The sequence below is a fragment of the Prionailurus bengalensis genome, chromosome B2 (assembly GCF_016509475.1).
Source record: "Prionailurus bengalensis isolate Pbe53 chromosome B2, Fcat_Pben_1.1_paternal_pri, whole genome shotgun sequence".
Taxonomy (NCBI): domain Eukaryota; kingdom Metazoa; phylum Chordata; class Mammalia; order Carnivora; family Felidae; genus Prionailurus; species Prionailurus bengalensis.
Window position 1 is genome coordinate 9,078,935 of NC_057349.1, and position 18,465 is coordinate 9,097,399.

At 50.5% G+C, this 18,465-nt stretch overlaps 1 protein-coding gene across 1 annotated transcript in view; it reads right to left on the reverse strand.

The window, feature by feature from the left end:
• Positions 1–16,138, reverse strand: part of E2F3 (E2F transcription factor 3) — a 76,121-nt gene extending 59,983 nt beyond the window's left edge. The window contains exon 1 of the mRNA XM_043590716.1: positions 15,857–16,138. Coding sequence (XP_043446651.1) covers positions 15,857–15,874 — 18 coding nt within the window. The 5' untranslated portion in view covers positions 15,875–16,138. The remainder of the gene's footprint in view (positions 1–15,856) is intronic.
• Between the last annotated feature and the right edge of the window lie 2,327 nt (positions 16,139–18,465).

Below are 18,465 nucleotides of genomic sequence, written 5' to 3' on the forward strand. Positions count from 1 at the left end.
CACCAACTTCATAAACTATTAAGATTGTAGTTTTATATATTAAAAAATGGGGGCGCCTGGGTGGCTCAGTCGGTTAAGTGTCTGCATCTTGGTTTTGGCTCCGGTCATGATCTCCTGGTCCTGAGACAGAGCCCCAAGTGGGGCTCTTTGCTGACTGGGTGGAGCCTGCTTGGGATCCTCTCTCCCTCTTTGCCCCTCCCCCACTCACAGTGTCTCAGTCTCTCTCAAAATAAACTTAAAAAAAAAAAAAGAGCAGAACTTTGGTAGAGAGACATATTTCATAGATAAAATTAATGGAAAAATCACAGAGGGGGAAAAAGTATTTACTAGGCACACACATGCATGCACACACCAGAGAAAGTCCAATATCTGAAACTCATTAAAAGTACCAATAATTCAATAGGAAAGTTATAAATAGCCTTGTCAACAAAAACGGTAGAGGATTCAAAGAGGCAAGTCACAGAGATACGAATCGGGTCAGAGATGTTTACATTTATGTGTGTGAAGTGAGGACAGTAATCGTACCAAATTCAGAGGGATGTTGAAGTTCAAAATCAGTAAATTCCATGCGAAGTGCCTGAAACAATCCTGGCACATAAATACACGGGATAAACATCAGTCCGGAGCAGTAACAGTAGCAGCAGTGATGGTGGGAACAAGGATCAAGAAAAACACAAACTAAAAATCAGAGATCATCATTTAGCATCACTAGCAAAGCCATAAAAGGACGTATGTTATCCAATACTGGAAAGAGTACAGGAAACCAGGCATCCGCTCCGCCCTGGCAGTGGGGACATGGGGACAGGACTGGCTCGGCCTGTCTGGAGGGCGATCTGGCCTCATCTACCTGCATTTTCCTCCCTGTGCCCTGTGACAGGCATTCAACATATAAAAATGTCACCTATGGAAAGACGCAGGTGTACAAAAACATGTATAAGGACAGTTAAAATTAGAAATAACCGAAACCACAATGGCATGGGGAGAGCTAACTATAGGAGAGCTAACTATATTCTGACAAATCCATATAATGGGCAGAGTGCAGCCACGACAGAATGAAGACCAGGGTGGAAATGCGTCCAACGGCTTGCTAAGCACAAACTGCAAGCCACAATTTGCACCTTCATATAAAACATGTATTTGCAAATTAACAAAAAAGGGAAAGGCCAAGCTGTTATTGTGGTTACGTCTAGGAAGGGAAGCAGGACTAGGTGGGAGGACCAAGTATTTTAAACTTTACTCCACTGACGGTCTTTGATTTCTTTAAATAAGCAAGCATGTACTAAAAACAAGTATTTTCTTAACAACAACAAAAACGGTAAGGGCGCCTGGGTGGCTCAGGTGGTTAAGCATCTGATTCTTGCTTTTGGCTCAGCTCATGATCTCACGGTTCATGGGTTCAAGCCCTGAGTCAGGCTCTGTGCTGACAGCTCGGAGCCTGGCGTTTGCTTCGGATTCTGTGTCTCCCTCTCTCTCGGCCTCTCCCCTGCTCACACTCTTTCTCAAAAATAAACAAACATCAAAAAGAAAATTTTTTTTGAATAAAAAAAAAAAGGCAACGAAGTCACTGTTTCTTAACAGTCCTCAGTGGGCACCTGAGTAGATGACAGTGTCCACGGTGCCCCTTCAACAGCCAGCAGAAGCCCCACCTCTGCAGGTATGCCCCAGAGAGGAGCTATTACAGCTGGACACTAACAGAATCGTTCACCTTGAACCTGGCTCCACTCATAACCTGCCGATCTGATTGGGAATGGAAGGCAACAGCAGTATCCGTAACCGTGAGTTACACTTCTTGGGGTGTATTAAGAAGTTCGCATCCTGGTTCGGCTGTCTTCAGAACCCTTACACAACACAAAAAAGTCCCCCAGAGCAATAGATCCGGGTTCCTAATCACACCAAGTTGGGGCCAACATGTATTCCTACGGAGATCTCTTCTCTTAGGTGCACAAATCGAAGGAGACCTACCTTACCTAAAAAGGGCAGCCAACGGGCTGACCGTTTCAACACCATTAGTCCTGTATTAACAGCAAAAGGTGAAGCAAGACCCAAAAGAGCTCTTCACGTGGCCACTTGTTATGGTCAAATGGGACAATGTGTGTCTAGATCCATCTTAAAAAATATTTATAAAATTCAACTACGGTACACAGATGGCATGGCTCTTTGCTAACTTCTTTTACTCCGTAAGGCAAGACGGGAGGACCACACCCAGAGCTAGTTTGGGGAAGGATGGCAGTAGCTGAGTCATGCTAGACCTTCAGAGGTGGCGGACGTTTTAAGGGCCACACCTTGGCCACACTTGTGACACAGAGCAGCAAACGTCAGACGGAAGTCACGGGCTTAGAAAGGCTGACCCTCACACTCTTCAGCAAAGCAGGAAGCAAGAAATGAGTACCGCCTGCCTCATTTTCTCGACCTCTGTAATCTCATCAACCACAAATGGCCAACTTAACTGTCACGGTCACCAGAAGTTGTTTTGGCTGAAGGTGGACGGAAAGGGGGTGGAGTTGCCCACCAGATAGCTAGAGAGACGCTTTTAGAAGAACCACCAAGACGAACCTGGGCCATAATAAAGCCACATAATCTTCCACATGCATTTCAGGACACAGCCCTTCCATCACAAGAAACTATCGTTCCGTCCCAAACACTCCTTTTAACATGGTAGTACTTAATTAGGTTGCTTAGGAGCAGACCAGGGTTTGGGCTGGTGCAGAAGTGAAAAATTTCTGCCATTCTGATTAGGGTCTTTTTTTTTTTTTTTTTTCATTCCTCTTCACGGAAAAAAAGAATCAGGTTAACACCTTTTTTCCCCCCTAGTTTCTAAGTGTAATTACACTTGTAAATAAAAGTCATAACTAATCAGAATTTCTGATTCCGTGATTTTGATTATAATTTATACGATGGTTCTTCATACTCATTCAAACTGTGGGTAGTCACGAGCTTTTCGCACAAAGAAGCGTGGTATCTGTTTAAGGCCTTTATCGGGGCTAGGGGACAGGAACCGCACAGACAGTGACCGAGTGGCTGGCCACTCTGTGCCCAGCTCCAGGCTGGATGCTTTCCCGTGGTCTCTCATTTCATCTGCTACTCACAATATCTTTAAATACCCAAATTACCAGACATGTGAGGAGACTGACCATTTCACTTCCAGATAAGTCTTGTACATCTGGCTGGCAATTTGGTTATAAAGATTTTTAATGGTGCTAGACAAGAGGGCCGTAAGAGAGAAGGAATTAAAAGGAGGAAAATATTTGTCAGGCAAACATGTCAACAGTCTCTGGAGAAAAGGGAGGGAAGCAGTTTCCCTGTTTGCTGGATGATGAAAAGCCCAAAGAAGGCTAAGAATTTCTGTTACCGAGTTCTGGGCTTTGGCGTGCAGGATCCTCCCGGAGTCCTCTGGTTTCAGGGAGGGACGCCAGGCGCAGGAAGGGATCAAGGGGTTCTGCCAGCTGTGAACTGTCTTGATACACCCAAGACTATCGCTTATAAGCTCTGTTACTAGAATTGCACTTCTAGAAGCAACACTGCAGCACAGCTAAGGCCTTAGCTTTCCCCCAGCCCTTTCACGCTGAGAGGGATCTTTTCTCAAATGGTGCCTATCAAACTTGGTGCACCAGAATGACCTGGGGGTAGGGGCTGTTTAACCTACTACTGCTGCTCCCCTCCCCTCCCCACACCCCCCCAGAGTTACTGACTCTTTGGGTCTTGGGTGTGACTGGAAATTCTGCATTTCTAACATGCTCCCGAGTGCTGCTCCTGGTCTGGGACCACATACTGAAGAACCACTATTCTAAGAGACCAGACCAGAACCCATCGAAGATAAGACAAGGCTGCGTTTTTTTTACGTGGCAAAATCTTTATCAATTGCGACCTGAGCCACACAAAGGCAGGGAATTTTGTCTGTTGCTGGGTGCCCGGCGTCTGGAACGGGGGCTGGCATGTACCTGGTGTGCTGTACGTATCTACTAGGTACGTCAACTGAATCCGTAGGCTCCGTGGTGGAAACTGGCCCACGTGGGTGGGAGTGGGCAAGAGAGAGTGGTCGCATTCGCACCAGGCCGCTAACAGTTTTTTTTTTTCTTTTTCATGGTCACAACAGAATACATTTTTAAGTATTTCACAACCAGATCTTTGGGAGGGGCAAAAAAAAAAAAAAAGCCTTAATTTGTTGCGTGTGCCATTTTCCTTGGTGTAAATTCTTCCACCAAGGTCATTACAAGCTACCATCCTGGCATCACTGATTGCAGACTTAGGGAGAGAGGAGCACAGGTGGTTCTTGTGAGCAGGTGGAAGGTCTCCACACACCCCCGGGTGCAGCTAAATGTTGGGAGTCCACACCAGGGCTGCCCAGCTGCCCTCCGCATGGCATATTCAGGTCTTTCTGGTCCTGCAGCCTAACACTGCTTTATTTTAAAAATGACTTTTTTTAAACGTTTAGTTTTGAGAGACAGTGTGAGCCAAGAGACGGCCAGAGAGAGAGGGAGACACAGAATCTGAAGCAGGCTCCAGGCTCTGAGATGTCAGTACAGTGCCCGACTCGGGGCTCGAACTCACAGACCGTGAGATCACGACCTGAGCTGGTGGGATGCTTAGCCATCTGAGTCACCCAGGCGCCCTGTCGACGCTTCTTTAGAATCCAAGGTAAATGACCCACATATTCCTTCCGAAGCATCTAATTCTGAACATTCAAAACTCAGATTTTCCATGTTTTAGTACGCGGGTGTGAATGGAAGTCTGAACTACAGTATTAATTCTGCATCCATTTTCTTTAGGTTAGTAAAAAGGAACAAATTGTGGCACTTCAAAAGGAGGTAGAACGGATTTATTTCTGTTATCTGCTTCTGTGTGTACCACAGTTAATATCGTCACTTGCAAACGATAATAAATACGGTGCAAAAAATTTTTTTTCCCTTAATTTATAAATTCAATCTAGTCTTCAACAATATATAAATTTCCCGGCTGACTGGTGTATTTCAAAATGTTTGGAATGCACAATTACTACATATGATGAATAATGTTTATTACGTATTTCTTCTCTTACTGAGTATTTCGTACCAAGTAATGCTTCTCAGTTGAATTTGATTCATTTCTGCTAGTTTCTTAATAATACACTAACAGATGTTTCTTCAATCTCCACAGACGATTGCCATTATTTTTCTAAAAATTTTCACCTTTTTAATTTTTTTGATATATACATTTACGATTATTTTCTCCTGCGCATTTGTTGTTATTTTTCTTTTTAACGGAAGTGTCGTTGACACGTATGATGTTAGTTTCAGGTGTACAACATAGTGATTCAACAATTATACACCTTACGAAATGCTCACCACAGTAAGTGAGGTGACCATCTGTCACCATATGAAGTGACTACAATATTATTGACTACATTCCCGGTGACTGACTTGTCTTATAACTGGAAACTTGTACCTCTTAACCCACTTCACCTTATTTGCTAAGAGCTGATGTGGGCTGGAAGGCAAGCTCTACTTAACGATGAAGGCACCACTCTCGACAGTCAGATAGGCAACGACAGCAAACACTTCAGGGTTTAGCGCGTTTAGCACTTCACACACATTATGGCATTCAACCTTCCCAGGGACTGAGGTAGGAACCCCAATTCCGGTGAGGGAAATGGGGGCCGGGGGGGGGAGGGTAGTGGTGTGCCCAAATCATCAAAGTACGACGTGGTCCCGCTGGGATCAACAACCATGCCGAGAAGTAGGTCCTGAGCGGGTCTGTCTTAATCACCCAGGTAAGTAAATGATAAATGCCAACACTTCCTAGGCCTTCCCTGAACTGCAGACTTTGATCCTTTCTTCTCCAAGTGACAGGGAAGCTTCGAGTGGCCGATTCACAGCATGCCCGACCATAAACCAGACAGAGCTTCACCAGGCTGTGCACAGCACGATTTCTCTGTATCATCGACCAAGAGGGTGAGCACAGCTCCGGGGTTCCACCGGGGGTTAGGCATGCCAAAATTAAAGTCCAGCTACGAGAAACCATGTGCTTTGAAAGTCTCTACTGTTATTTCAAAATGTTAATGTACACTTTATATAGAAGACGCATCTCCGTGATTCCCCGTTTCTGCTCTTTCTTCAAGGTCTGGTACACTAGTCCACAACGGGGGTGGGGGTCAATTCTGCCCCCAGGAGACATGTGGCAATGTCCAGAGGCAACCTTGATCGTCTTTTTTTTTTTTTTTTTAATCTCTATTTATTTTTGAGAGAGAGACAGAGTATGAGCCAGGGAGGAACAGAATAAGAGAGGGAGTCTTTCCTCCAGAGGAGTACTCGAAGACTGATTTTTAAAGGCTAATGTGAGAGAGCCGGAGAAAATTCAAGTTTTGTTGTTGTTGTTGCTTTGGTTTTTGTAACCAGCAAAATCAGAGAGCCTAGGAAATCACGGTCCAAAGAGCCATCTTAGTTCAAGGCGGAATTATGTGACCTTTCTTTATGCACAGTATTCTCACTCTCTAGCTGGCTCTGGGCTCTGACAGGTTGCAAACCGTTGGCTTTCTCGAAGCCGCCAGAAGCCAGGCCCGGACCTGGTAAAGCATGTAATAAATAACATCTGATGGCTCGTCTCTGCGAGCCCTGACAGTATCGATCCCCCAAATCAACCTGATGGATCTGTCTCGTTTTCATATTGCACAGCGAGAAGTGAAAACAACACAAAGGTTTTTGTGGCACCACATTAATTTTTTTTTTTTTTGAAGTTAGGGAGACCAGTTCTTGGTTCGCCATCGTTCATCAAGCCTTGCACTATGACCTCTCTGCCAAAACCACGTTTCCAGTGCGCCGCCCTCGCCTCTCCGAAGGCTGGACGGCCTCCGGCGTCACTCACAACCAACTCCTACCAAATAACCGTCTCACCGAGGCCACGCTCCGCCGCAGCCGTCCCGGCAGCCCCAGGACTGAAACCCGCGGACAGTCTGAAGTCTTCCTTCCGGCTCGTTCAACCTACGGCGCCCAGAGCCTAGAGGGTGTGACCCGGTTCCCTTCCCGGGGAGATTTCTTGGCTTTCTGTCCCCTCGGTAACCTGCTCCCTGCAGGCCTCGGTGCGGCATTAGCCCCCACTCGGCGCTCCCGACCGAGGTCCTCCGGCCTCCGGAGCCCCCTCACGCTTCGCCCGCTTTGCGCCCATCTTCGGGGACATAGGGACGCCGGAAGGGGGCGGGCGTCGGGTGCCAGTGCACCTGCCCCACTTCCCCGGGGCCTCCGGGCTAGTCCCGCCGACCGAGGCGCGAGTGGAGGCCAGCCTCACGCCAGCGCGCGGATTCTGCGGCCGGCTCCAGCTCGGAGAACCGTGCTTCCCGACCCACGGCGGTGTTTGCCCAACGTCCCGGGAGATCAGATCTCGGTATTTCTCTCACTGAAGAGGGTAGAGGTGGCGCGTGGAATGAGTGCCACGGGCCATTCTTATTATCAGGGAAGCTCGGGGAAACACTGGGTTCTTTCTTTCTGCCGGGTGTCTCGAGTCTCTACCGTAGAATGAATACAGCGTCAGAGACCACGGAGGAGAACATCCAGGAATGAGCGGAGACTTTGTAGCCAGGTTTAGGTGGCCCCACTCATCAGGGGGGCCCTGAGCCGGCCCCCTAACCCCTGGCTGTCGAGTCCTTCCCACGTCAACAGGCATGATGATAATGCCCACTTCATAGGTTGTTATGCGGATAGTGGGCTAATGTGCGTGAAGCACTCAATTTGGTGCCCTCCATACACGCGGGCACTCGATAAACATTAGCTATTATTATCCCATAGACCAGAGACTGCTGAGTGGTAGCCCTTAAGCCAAATCTGTCCTAGAGACCTATTTTGTTTGGCTTGCACATTTTCCTTTTTAATCGAGCCAACATTTTAAAACTGGTAGGTTTCTGGCATTTTAAGGTTGAAGGACGGGCAGCAGGCAGGGCCTGCCTTACCCTCTGGCAGACCTCGCCCAGGGCTGGGTCCCACGGCCCCCTCTTGATAGGGCGTTTCTTCTTTGTTCAAGCAGAGCCCGCACATCACGATCCCCACCCCACTAACCCCGCAGGGAACTCCCTGCCTGACCCTCCTACCAAGGCCAATCTCTATTCTCGACCAATTCTACCAACATATCCAACGTTAGGTTCTATTCTCCTTCAGTCCAAACGGTCTCTCTGTCTGTGACCTGTCTTCTACTCCCTACCTCTGCCTTGGGATGCTTCCCTAGCCCTGAACAATCTCCTCAATCTTCTGTCTGCACCTAGCACCGGGGCTCCGCCTGAGAATGCACAGAACGATCTGGGACACATACCCATGTGGGGATCCCACCCCCACAGGTTCTAATTAATCTGGGCGGAGCCCGAGTTTGGGTTTTTCTGGGGAAATGCCCAGATGACCCAGGTGTGCACCCTCGTGTGCCCCGAGCCTGCTGACCACGGGAGCCAGGCCTCCCCGCTCTCACGGCCGGCGGGCTCGTCCTCTTCCGCACCGCACAACCGAGGACTAGAAGAGCCTTGTTTCGCTCCTGACTCCTGTTTAGTCTTGCTTGCCAATCACCTTGTGCTTAAAGCCTGTCTCCCCACACAGGCTGTAAACTCACGAGTGGGCGGGTCACACCTCACACTTCGTTTGCATCCCCAACCGGACCCGGGGGGCCGGCACACTGCGGGTGTCTAACGAACGCACGCCTCTCAAGTATCTGAGTCTCCGGGGTCGAAGGCACTGTGGGGACGTACAGGATGAAAACACCACTGACCGACCGAGACCGACTTCTTGGAGCTCGCAGGTTTGGAGGAGGGAGTCAAGGGCACCGACGATGGGGCTACAGGCAGGTGCACTTGATGGGCCGGTGAGGAGGGCGGCAAGAGAGGCCAGGCGGAGTGGGAGGAGAAAGAGCCCACGAGCAAGTGAATGCACCAGAGGGACACCTGCAGCCTCTCACGTGCCAGGTCAGACCCGAGCTGGGAGGAAGGGAAGGCAGAACGGGAAAGGCGAGGTTTCACCGTACCTCGAACGAGGTGGTAATTAATTTAGTACGTCACGGAAGCAGCCAGTGAAGGCTGCAATTCTGGCATCCTTCTAGAAGCCAGGCAGAGGGAGAGGTGAGGGATGAGGGCGAAGAAGAGACCTAACACAAAAATCGAGGGTCGAGAGGAAGCTGAGAAGGGGAAACGGAGGCCCAGAGGCCGGTTCCCTGACTCTGGAGAGCAACACAGCCCTCCCCTCCTACCCCCTACACTGGGGCCTCGCGCCGCCCAGGCACCCCAATTTCTGCCGTTCAATCTTAAGCCGTGGTTTACTGTGCAAAAGTGAAATCATGTTAACAGTACAACTTTATTAACACATTTAATCACAGAAATAAAGATTTTAGTCACGATGCTGTTACTACTGCTAGTTCTATTGTAATAAGGAGCTTATTTTTCTGTTCCTTCTCCCAAGTCAGTGCACAGCTTATAAAGAGCCACAGATCCGAACAGCTACGTCAGGAGAAAGCAGCCCCGTGCCTCACCCCTCCTGCCCATCGCCGCCATCTGTGGAGGCGGAATTGGGTTTAAACGAACACAGGCTGGTGGTCCATCTTCCAACCCCAGGAGGTAGGTGCTACGATCTTCCCATTTTACAGGTGAGGACATTAAGACACAGAGCAGGTGGTAAGCCCCAGGCCACACAGCCGGCAGGTGGAACCACAATTAGAACTCAGGCACTCTGGCTCCAGACTCCATCGTCCGACCCTTCACTTTTCATCTTTTAGGTGAGGGTGAGGTCTTGTACGCATGGGCCCCCCTCTCTCCCAAGGCCTGCCAGACCCAGAAGGGCTCAAAAGGGATGGTGTTTGGGGCCATGGGGCTACAGCTCTGGTTTTCCATCTCTAGAGCCTTGGAGTAGAAATGGCAGAGGGCAAAGGAGGGGTGAGCCCAAAAGGCTAGGAGTTCACTCCGGCGTCGGGAGCCACAGCACTTGGGGTCATGAAAACCAGAGCGTGGAGAAGCCCTTCTCAGCAAGTTCGGGCAGGAGCATGCCGGAGGAGCCAAAAGGATCTCCAGGGGAGCCAGGCAGGAGGAGCTGGCCCGGAGGACCAAGGGCATTCAGCTTCTTGCTCCCTGAAAGACGGGCTCCATTTACCGAAACATTCTTCTGGGAAAAGGAGTCTCACTGATGACAACTGCCAGCATCGTGCTGCCTCCTGCTCGCTGGCTGGGAGACCATCTCTATCCACGGCCCCTCTCTGTTTTGGGGATTACAGACAGGCCACAGATCCGAGCCCCTAACGAGTGGAGGAACCACAGCCACCTCAGATTATGTTTCACTTTTAGGCTTCAGGGCTTGAAGGGATTCTATTTTTAAGCTTTCTCGGTTCCACGCGTAAAAGAAGACATTTTAATGAAATTAGTTCTGGGTTTTAGGGGACGGTGGCTTCCTCTGCCAAGAATTAACAGGCCAGTCACTTTGTTAAACCAGAAGTCTTGCTGCAGGAAGAGCATCTAATCCAGCGTCACCGGCCAAGTACCTGGGGACCTGTGAAAGCCACTCCAAGCCACTGAGGGTGCGGATGGCCCAGGATAGAACTTCCAGTACCAGAGCTCCACGGTGTGCCCCTGTCCTGAACAAAGTTTCAGAAATCCTTTTAGGTTCTATTCTCTGTAAAGTCCATCTTTCACCTTTTAAGTGCCAGAAAACGTCACGTACACAGAGAACAAACTTGTAAATAACAAAACGTTAAAAATATTATGTTTTATATAAGCCAGTCACCCCTTCCATTAAAAAAAAAAAAATTAAAAAAAAAATTCCCTTTCATTTAACATCTAAAATAGCTTTGCTTATCCTGAATCTTTGAGAATGGGTTGTTACTCCAAGACCCACTGTTCAAAAGACACTTCCATGCGTGCCCATTAAAAAAAAAAAAATGTCACCACTCCTAAAAGGGAGTTTTCTACACATCCCAATTTCCCCATCTAGAGCACATGAGACGCGGTTAACTTTCTCTTGGTGAATGAGGCTTCCTCTAAGAATTCAAAGTCTCCAGTTTCAGTCCTGGCTTTGCCATTAGCTAGCTTGTGACCTTGGGAAAGTAACTGAACTCCGCTGGGGCTTAATTTCTTCACCTGCAAAACGAAGCAGATTGGGTCAGACAGCTCTCAGCGTTATGACTCACACCAAGACCTCAGGAGTTGTCAGTTGTTGCCTATGCTAACCTAAAGCATTAGTCTTAGAGACTGTCAAGTTATAAGAATATTGCCTAGACCCTACAGATAGCCCCAGACAGCTGGGCCACAGCAACAGAAAACAGACTGAGGTAGAGTCTAGTTGACCCTTGAACGCAGGTTTGAACTACACGGGTCCACTTGTATGAGGGATTTTTTTTTTGGTTTTTCTTTTCTTCTTCTTTTTTTTTTTTACAGTACTCTTAAGTGTATTTTCTCTTCCTTGTGATTTTCTTAATAACATTTTCTGTTCTCTGGCTTACTTTATTGTAACACTGTGAACAATATGTATGCAAAAGATGTGTTAACTGTGTTATTTCTGGTCAACAGTAGGCCACTGGTAGTTAAGTTTTTGGGGAGTCAAGAGCTCTACTCAGATTTTTTACTCTGTGTGTATGTGTGTGTGTGTGTGTGTGTGTGTGTAAGCTGTTCAAGGGTCAACTTTTCTTTTTATCCTCTCCTTGTTCCATCAGCTGTCAATTCTCCCATCACCCTCCAGCTGACATAAACCCCTGCCTTAGTTTACAAATCTAAGTAGTAGCTTCTTGCTTTGCTCAGGTTCCCCAGCAAAGCACAGCGCACGGGCCTCATGATAAACTCTGGCAACCAATGGGCGTTATCTCTTCTTGTTCAAAGCGGTCTTGTAGATGACTGTGGCCGCCATGGCCCCAAGACTGCCCCCCGTTAGGGCTCGGGGAAGGCTGAGAATGCAATCTTGTAACCTGTACATTCTTCTAGTTCTAAAAACACACTGCTTTGTGGGGGGAGGGGGGAGGGAGGGAAGTGTTTGAAGCGAAAGTGACAACAGAAAATAAACCAATTTCCTTCTTATTGGAGCAAACCTTTGTGCACTATCCCTCTGTATTCCCCACCCCCCGCCACACACACACACACACACACACACGAGCTTCCCGTCCCCATCTCTGCTGTTGCTTTTCCAAGCCCTTCTGTTGTGTAACTTTTCTTGGTGTTAAGATACATTTTCCAAGTCACTCTTTGAAGCCAACGAGAGGATCAGAGTAGGAGGAAGGAGATACCGTTAGTGGTTTCCTATATTTACTGCTTTCCCAGTTATTGTCCCTTCCTGGTCCCATGAAAAATGATTAGTAGAAAAAAAGGCTTCTTAGCAGTTGTAACTATGGTCCCTACAACACAATTTTTAAGCTGAGAACAAGCATGAAAATATGCATTAAACCGCATACTTCCTACCTCAAGGAATTCAGGAAAAGTTCCTTTTTAAAAACTGAATGGAAACAGAGAATCTGATTAAGAACCGGAATCTACTTCTGTGCTGCGCACACTTTGGGGGTGATTTCGCGGGCACCGACACAGGACTGGGTATCATGAGCGCGAGCCAGTGTTGGTTTTCACTCATCCTGGTTTCAAAACGTTGGTGGGAAAATAGGTGGTTCAAAAAGGAACGGGAGCTGGTTGGCCCAGCTAAGTGGAAGACAAGGAAATCCCATGAAATCAGAAAACCAGCCAGAAAATGAACGCAGACTATCTGAAGCTTTGCCAAATGGATCCCAGTCCTGTGGAAAGGGGTTAAAGGGGTGGGTGGTAGATCTCTAGGGAGGCAATAAAGACAGAAGAGTTAAAAGGAAACTACTGCATCAGACCTCTGAAAAACAAGAATAAAAGCAACTTTCCCCTCACAGCCTCTAAATCTGCAGGTGCTGCTTTTTATTCAGGTCTAAGCTTTGAGTATTATTTTCTGTTTTCAAGGCAGCTTTACACAGAGCAGCATTAATCTCCGAATCTACTCTTCCAAGGTGACGACTTATAGAAAAACAACAACAACGACAAAAAATCCTTCCCTGTTTGCAAGCTTGGGTTCCTTAGCTCACAGGGCCACAGTTGAGGGTGCTTTGTCTCAGAGGATGATTAGAGTGGTGCCCTTGGTACTGATTATAGTGGAGCTATTTGCACTGCCCGCGTCTGGGCACCGCATTATATTAAAACTTCCATTTTGGGGTATGTAGCGACTAAAAATTCTCTCCTAGTTTAAACTTGGCATCAATCATGTATCTCAGCAGAAGCAAGATTATTGAGTATAGAACCACAGGAACCCAGCATTTTTCTTTTATACTTGCACAGGAAAAAAACCAGTCCCGGCTATATACATGGTCTATGGTTCCTCCATTCTTACACAGAAATTTCAAGCATGTGGGTTCTTTCCCAAAGTGTAATCAGCAGGCTGCTGTGACTGGATTAAATTAAATCAGATGTGAAAGGCCACTGTCTCTTGCATTAATATATCCCAAATTTTCTAGGCCTTGGATGAAATCATTTCATCCACGAGGGAGAAAATGATGAAGTCCTTTCTGCTCCAGAAAATAGCTCCTCTGTGGTTCTCTACAGTTCTTCCATTTCCAACAGTTCACCATCTGAACACGAATTTACCTAGAGCGTGCCTCTGACCTGGTGACGACGGACAGCTCAGTCCTACAAATGCCACCACACACAGACTGCACCCAAAAGTTAGCAGGTCCGTGGCGTCATGGGAGGAGCGGAGCCCAGGCAAAAAAAAGTGGGGATGAGTTGATCTAAATTTATCACGACCCAAGGCACAAGATCATGCTCAGGCAGTTCAACACCATCTCTATATACTCCTGTCCTACTGACATGCTCCCGTTTTACCCGTTGCTGGGACAGCCATGTTTTGTGGATTTAAAAACCCAGACTAATTGGGTATAAGGAATGACCTATCCCTTTAGAAAACTCGTAACCATTTTACTCACACATGTCAACAAAGGAGGGCTGTACACGAGGTCCCATACAATTGCTCTAAGTTATAAAAGAAGTAATATTTCTGGATCATAGTTTTATTGGGCATCTATACTATTCGCCAGGCACTATGCTAAGCGTTTTACACGGATTCTCATATTTAACCCTTCAAAAAAACCCGAACGGCAATATTGCTGTTGTTCCTATTTTACAAAAGAGGAAAACTGTTTTGAGGAATTAAGTTACTTGCCTAAGAGCACGAAACCTGTAAGTGATAAGAGGCGACTTGGCCAGGAAGGTAGTACTCCTATTTTCTTCCCCAAAAGGTGAGGATCTGCTCCTGCTAAGTTCTTAGATGTTCTTGAGAACTAGAACCAGCTGGGTCTGCAACTCTGGCCTCCCGAACAGAATTCTCAACCTCTTCTTGGACACAAAGTGTTTGAATGGTCTCTGTGCTCAGCCAATCACTCAGCCATCCCCATGCTGTCATTCCCGGTTTAGGGAAAGAAGATCAACAAAATTTCAAGACTGGAATCACAGTCTAATACAATTTTGATAAGAAGAAAATCACACTTCACGTTCAATGCCCATGACTTTGGAATAATAATCTCATGGCAAAAAAGATAAAGTTTTGAAAGAACTTGGAAGCCAGTGAGGATAATTTTTACACTTTCAATACAATGAAGTCCAGGGAAGTTTGGCTAGACAAGTTTTGGAGGCTCCAAGATCAGGCTAAGAGTCAAAATAAAAAACAAAACAACAACAACAAAAAACCACCAGCAATCTGGTGGTGGTCTCATAACTTCCATTGTCAAAAGTACTCTCCCATAAGTCTGAATCCAATGCAAGAATTATGTCAATAGCTGGTTGTTTCCGGTTAAGTTTATGATATAGTAACACGACTGTGTAAGGGGCCAATATGCTTAAAATATATCCAAACATGTTTAGGTCAGGTCAAGTAACAGTATTTAACGCCAAAAGCATGGAATATTCTTGTGACTGAGATCCAGCATACTGGATACAGTGTGTCTAAGTAGGTACTGAACTCTATCTCCCCCCTGCTGGCAGACCCTTGTCACTAAAAACCAGGAGCTTCTTTGAGACTATCACACATCCTCAGCAAGTATCTCTGGGGCTGGAAAGCAGTTAAGACCCAGCCATGGGAGAAACTGGAAAGAGAATGGGAATAAGAAATTTTTGTTATTCCAAGACCCGTCTCATTTCCCCAAGTGCTGCCTATGTGCTGACTTTCTTAAAGACCCCTGCAAAATCTTGATTCTCCAAAAAACAAACCCATTTGGAACTGACACAAGGTGAGGTCAACGACTGGTATTTATCAACCATTTATCTGACTCTCGTTGGTTGCCAGCCTCGTGGGGGCCAAGCCTCACCACGAGGGTGAAGACAGGAGCCATGGAGGAAGGGAATGCAGGAGAAAGAGGAGAAAGGGGAGAGACCTCCGGGCCACACTTCTTTCGAGTATCAACAAAAAGAGAAGCCGCATACTGACCTAAATCATCTCTCAAAGGCGCTTTATAAATTACAGGGACAAAGGGAGGGGGTGGCGGGTGGCCTGGGAATCCTACAGACACCCTACCCTCTGACCCGCCCCCCTCCCCCTCCAGCACAAGGGAAGAAGACAGAAAACAGAGCTCAACTCGGCCATTGGCGAGAAGCCCCCCCCCCTCCGGTTTTCAATCGCCCATCCATCGGCCCCCTAGAAAAAGATACATGTAAACACCATACCCACCCCCCGGGGCGGACACTCCCGGCCCGAGGTTCCTAGAACCGGAGGCCGGGGCATTTACTTACTTAGATTTTTCTTGCTTACTCATTTCCCTCAAGCACCCAACCCCCCGTTCCCACTCCAAAACCCCGCTCAACCGCCTACCCCCACGGCTCCAGCCCCTAACAGAATCCGGTGCCCCCCGCGGCGGCGGCAGCCCCCGAGCCGTCCCGGTCACTAACCTGCTGCTGTAAGGGCATTTCCGAAACCAGCCTGGCTCCGGGGGAGGTGGGGGGGCCGGCTGGAGAGGGGGCCCGGAGGGCCGAGCAGACCGGCGGCGCCGGGCGAGGGCGGGCGCCCGTGGTGAGGGGGGGGGGTGAGGGAGAGCAGAGGGAGGGTGGCCGCGCCGGGGGCGGGTGCGAGGGCGCCGGGACCGTCCCAGGCCAGGGAGCCGGCGAGCAGGAGGAAGTGGGTGCCCCCCTCTCCCCCTCCAGCGCCCCCTCCCGCCGCCGCCTCCTCCCCAGTCACAGGCGCGTCCTCCGCGCACGTGTGCGAAACGTCACCGGCGGGTCCCGGGGAGAGGGACAGACCCAGCCGGCGGGACGGGAACACGGCTGCCCCCGCCCTCCGTCGCCGGGGGGCGGGGAGGGGGACAGGGCGGGGAAGGAAGGGGCAAGGGGAGAGGCGGGTCAAGGGCAGGCCCGGGGCCCGGCGAGGAAGGCCCGGGCGCTCGGGCCACGCGGGCGCCGCCGCTGCCACCGCCAGGATGCGCCCAGGCCGGGTCGCCTGCCCGCGGGTCCCTCGCGCCCAGACAGCCCACGCCCCAGCTCGCACCCAGCTTCCAGCCCCACCTCCCCCGCCGCCCCTCTCCGCCTCCCCCACCCCTTTGTTGCCGGGAGTTCCAGATCCCAAAATGTGTCAAGCGCAGCCTGGCAGAGCCCCTGCGCCCCGAGCACGCCTCAGGGACCCCCGGCCGCCAGCGGGCCTCTGAGGCCGGCGGAGGGGGTGGGGCGATCACCCCAACTGTCCCCCCGGTTTCCAGCCCCCAGAGTCCCCCACTCCCCAGTTCACTACTCCCTCCCCCCCCACCCCCTTCTCCATCCGGGGCGTGACCCCTTCCTACGCCCGAGAAAGAGGAAGCTTCGAGTTGGAGGGGAAGGGAGGGTGGGGGTAGGGAAAAGTGCAGGAAAAGAAGGGGGGACCGCGAAAAGTTTCGGAGTGTTTGACGTGGTCCGCGCCAAGGCGATCCCCGCTGCCCCGCGCGCCTGGCGGAGCCCCCCGACCTCCGGGCGCAGGGGGGCAGTGCACGAGGCTAACAATAAAGCCCCGTTGGAGGGGCGGCCGCCGAGGCCCGCGACGCTCGGCCCTGCGCCGTCCCGGGGCGGCCCGCAGCGCGCCCACCACCCCGCGCGGTGCGAGCCCACCTCCCGCCCGGGCTGGGGACGGTGGGAACCGGAGGGCATTACCGGAGGGCCGCCGCCGCCGCCGCCGCCGCGTCCCAGCGCTGGTGGCTGCTGCAGCAGCCCGGCTCTGCTGGAGGGTCCGTGCGGCGTGGTGTAGAGGAGGCTGCCGGCCGTCTGCTCCGCGCCGGGGGCACTGGGGAGGAGGGGGCCGGCGGCGACGGCGCCGCTTTGGAGGGAAGAGGAACAGGAGGTGGTGGAAGTGTTCGTGGTGAGGATCTGGATGTACGCGCCCGGGGCGGCAGCGGCGGCGGCGGCGGGGAAGCCGGGGCTGGCTAGCAGTGCCCTTTTGTCCATGGAGGCTGCTGCGGCGGCGGCGGCGACGACAGCCGCCCCCTCCCCACCCCCGGCGGTCACCAGGTACTGCTCCAGGGCGGGCTGGATCCCCTTTCTCATCTCTCGCTCCTGCTCTTTTTATTGCTATGGTATATTAATGTATTGTTTTCAATTTCTTTTATTATTTGCAGTCGGAGTTTCCAAGTCTCTCCTCCTTCTCTCCTCCCCGCCCGGCGCTTCCGAGCCCCTTCTGTCTCGTTTCTTTTTATTTTTCCGCACCGCACGGGCACCGGGGGCCAAAAATAATCGGGGCTCTGGAGAGAGGAGGGTCCCGGCCGCACGGATATCGGGCCCCGAGGGGGGATGGAGGCGTCGGGGGCGGCCGATGCAACGGATTGCGAGGCGGCGGCGGCAGCCCGGGTGCTGCGGCCGGCAGCTGAAAAATGGCTCCAGGAAGCTGCTGCTGACAATGAATGAAGGGATACGGTTTACGCGCCAAGGTCCTCCCGCGAAACTCAGATTTCCCGCCGGCTTTTCAAACCATATTTGCATATCCCCGCCCTTCAACCCGCCGAGGACCGTTCCCACAGCCCATTGGGCCTCTAGCCCCTTACTTAAGTCCCAATCGTGGCGCAGGGCCGCGGCTGGCTGGTTTCCATTGGCTGTCTTGCATCACGGTTACCGGGGCGACAGGGGCCTCATTTGCATAGACCTCCTTGATTGGCTAAGGGAGAGCAGGGTCTTTAGGAGGTGGGGCAAAAGCCTTTCCTTCTCTCCCACGGAAGGCCACGCCTTGTCCAAGCTCCGCCCGGTCCCCGCCCGCACGCCGGGCGGGGGCTGCTGACCTGGGCAGGCGCTCAGCGCCCCGCAGACTCAGTGTCAATCCGGTCTGGAGCGCAAGTTTCGCTTTTAGAAATTGTCAAGGTGACCAAGGGGACACTTGCGGGAATTCTCTTCCCTTTGGCCAGTCAGTGTAATAGATGAACGAAAGCTGGAGATTCTCCCAAATATGTTCCAAAGGCAAGTTGGACCATGCGGACGATGCCTGGCAGGTGGGAACTGAGCCCTTTAAATCGTGGGTTTCTCTTTTCCTGAAATCCAACCAATGCCGCCGC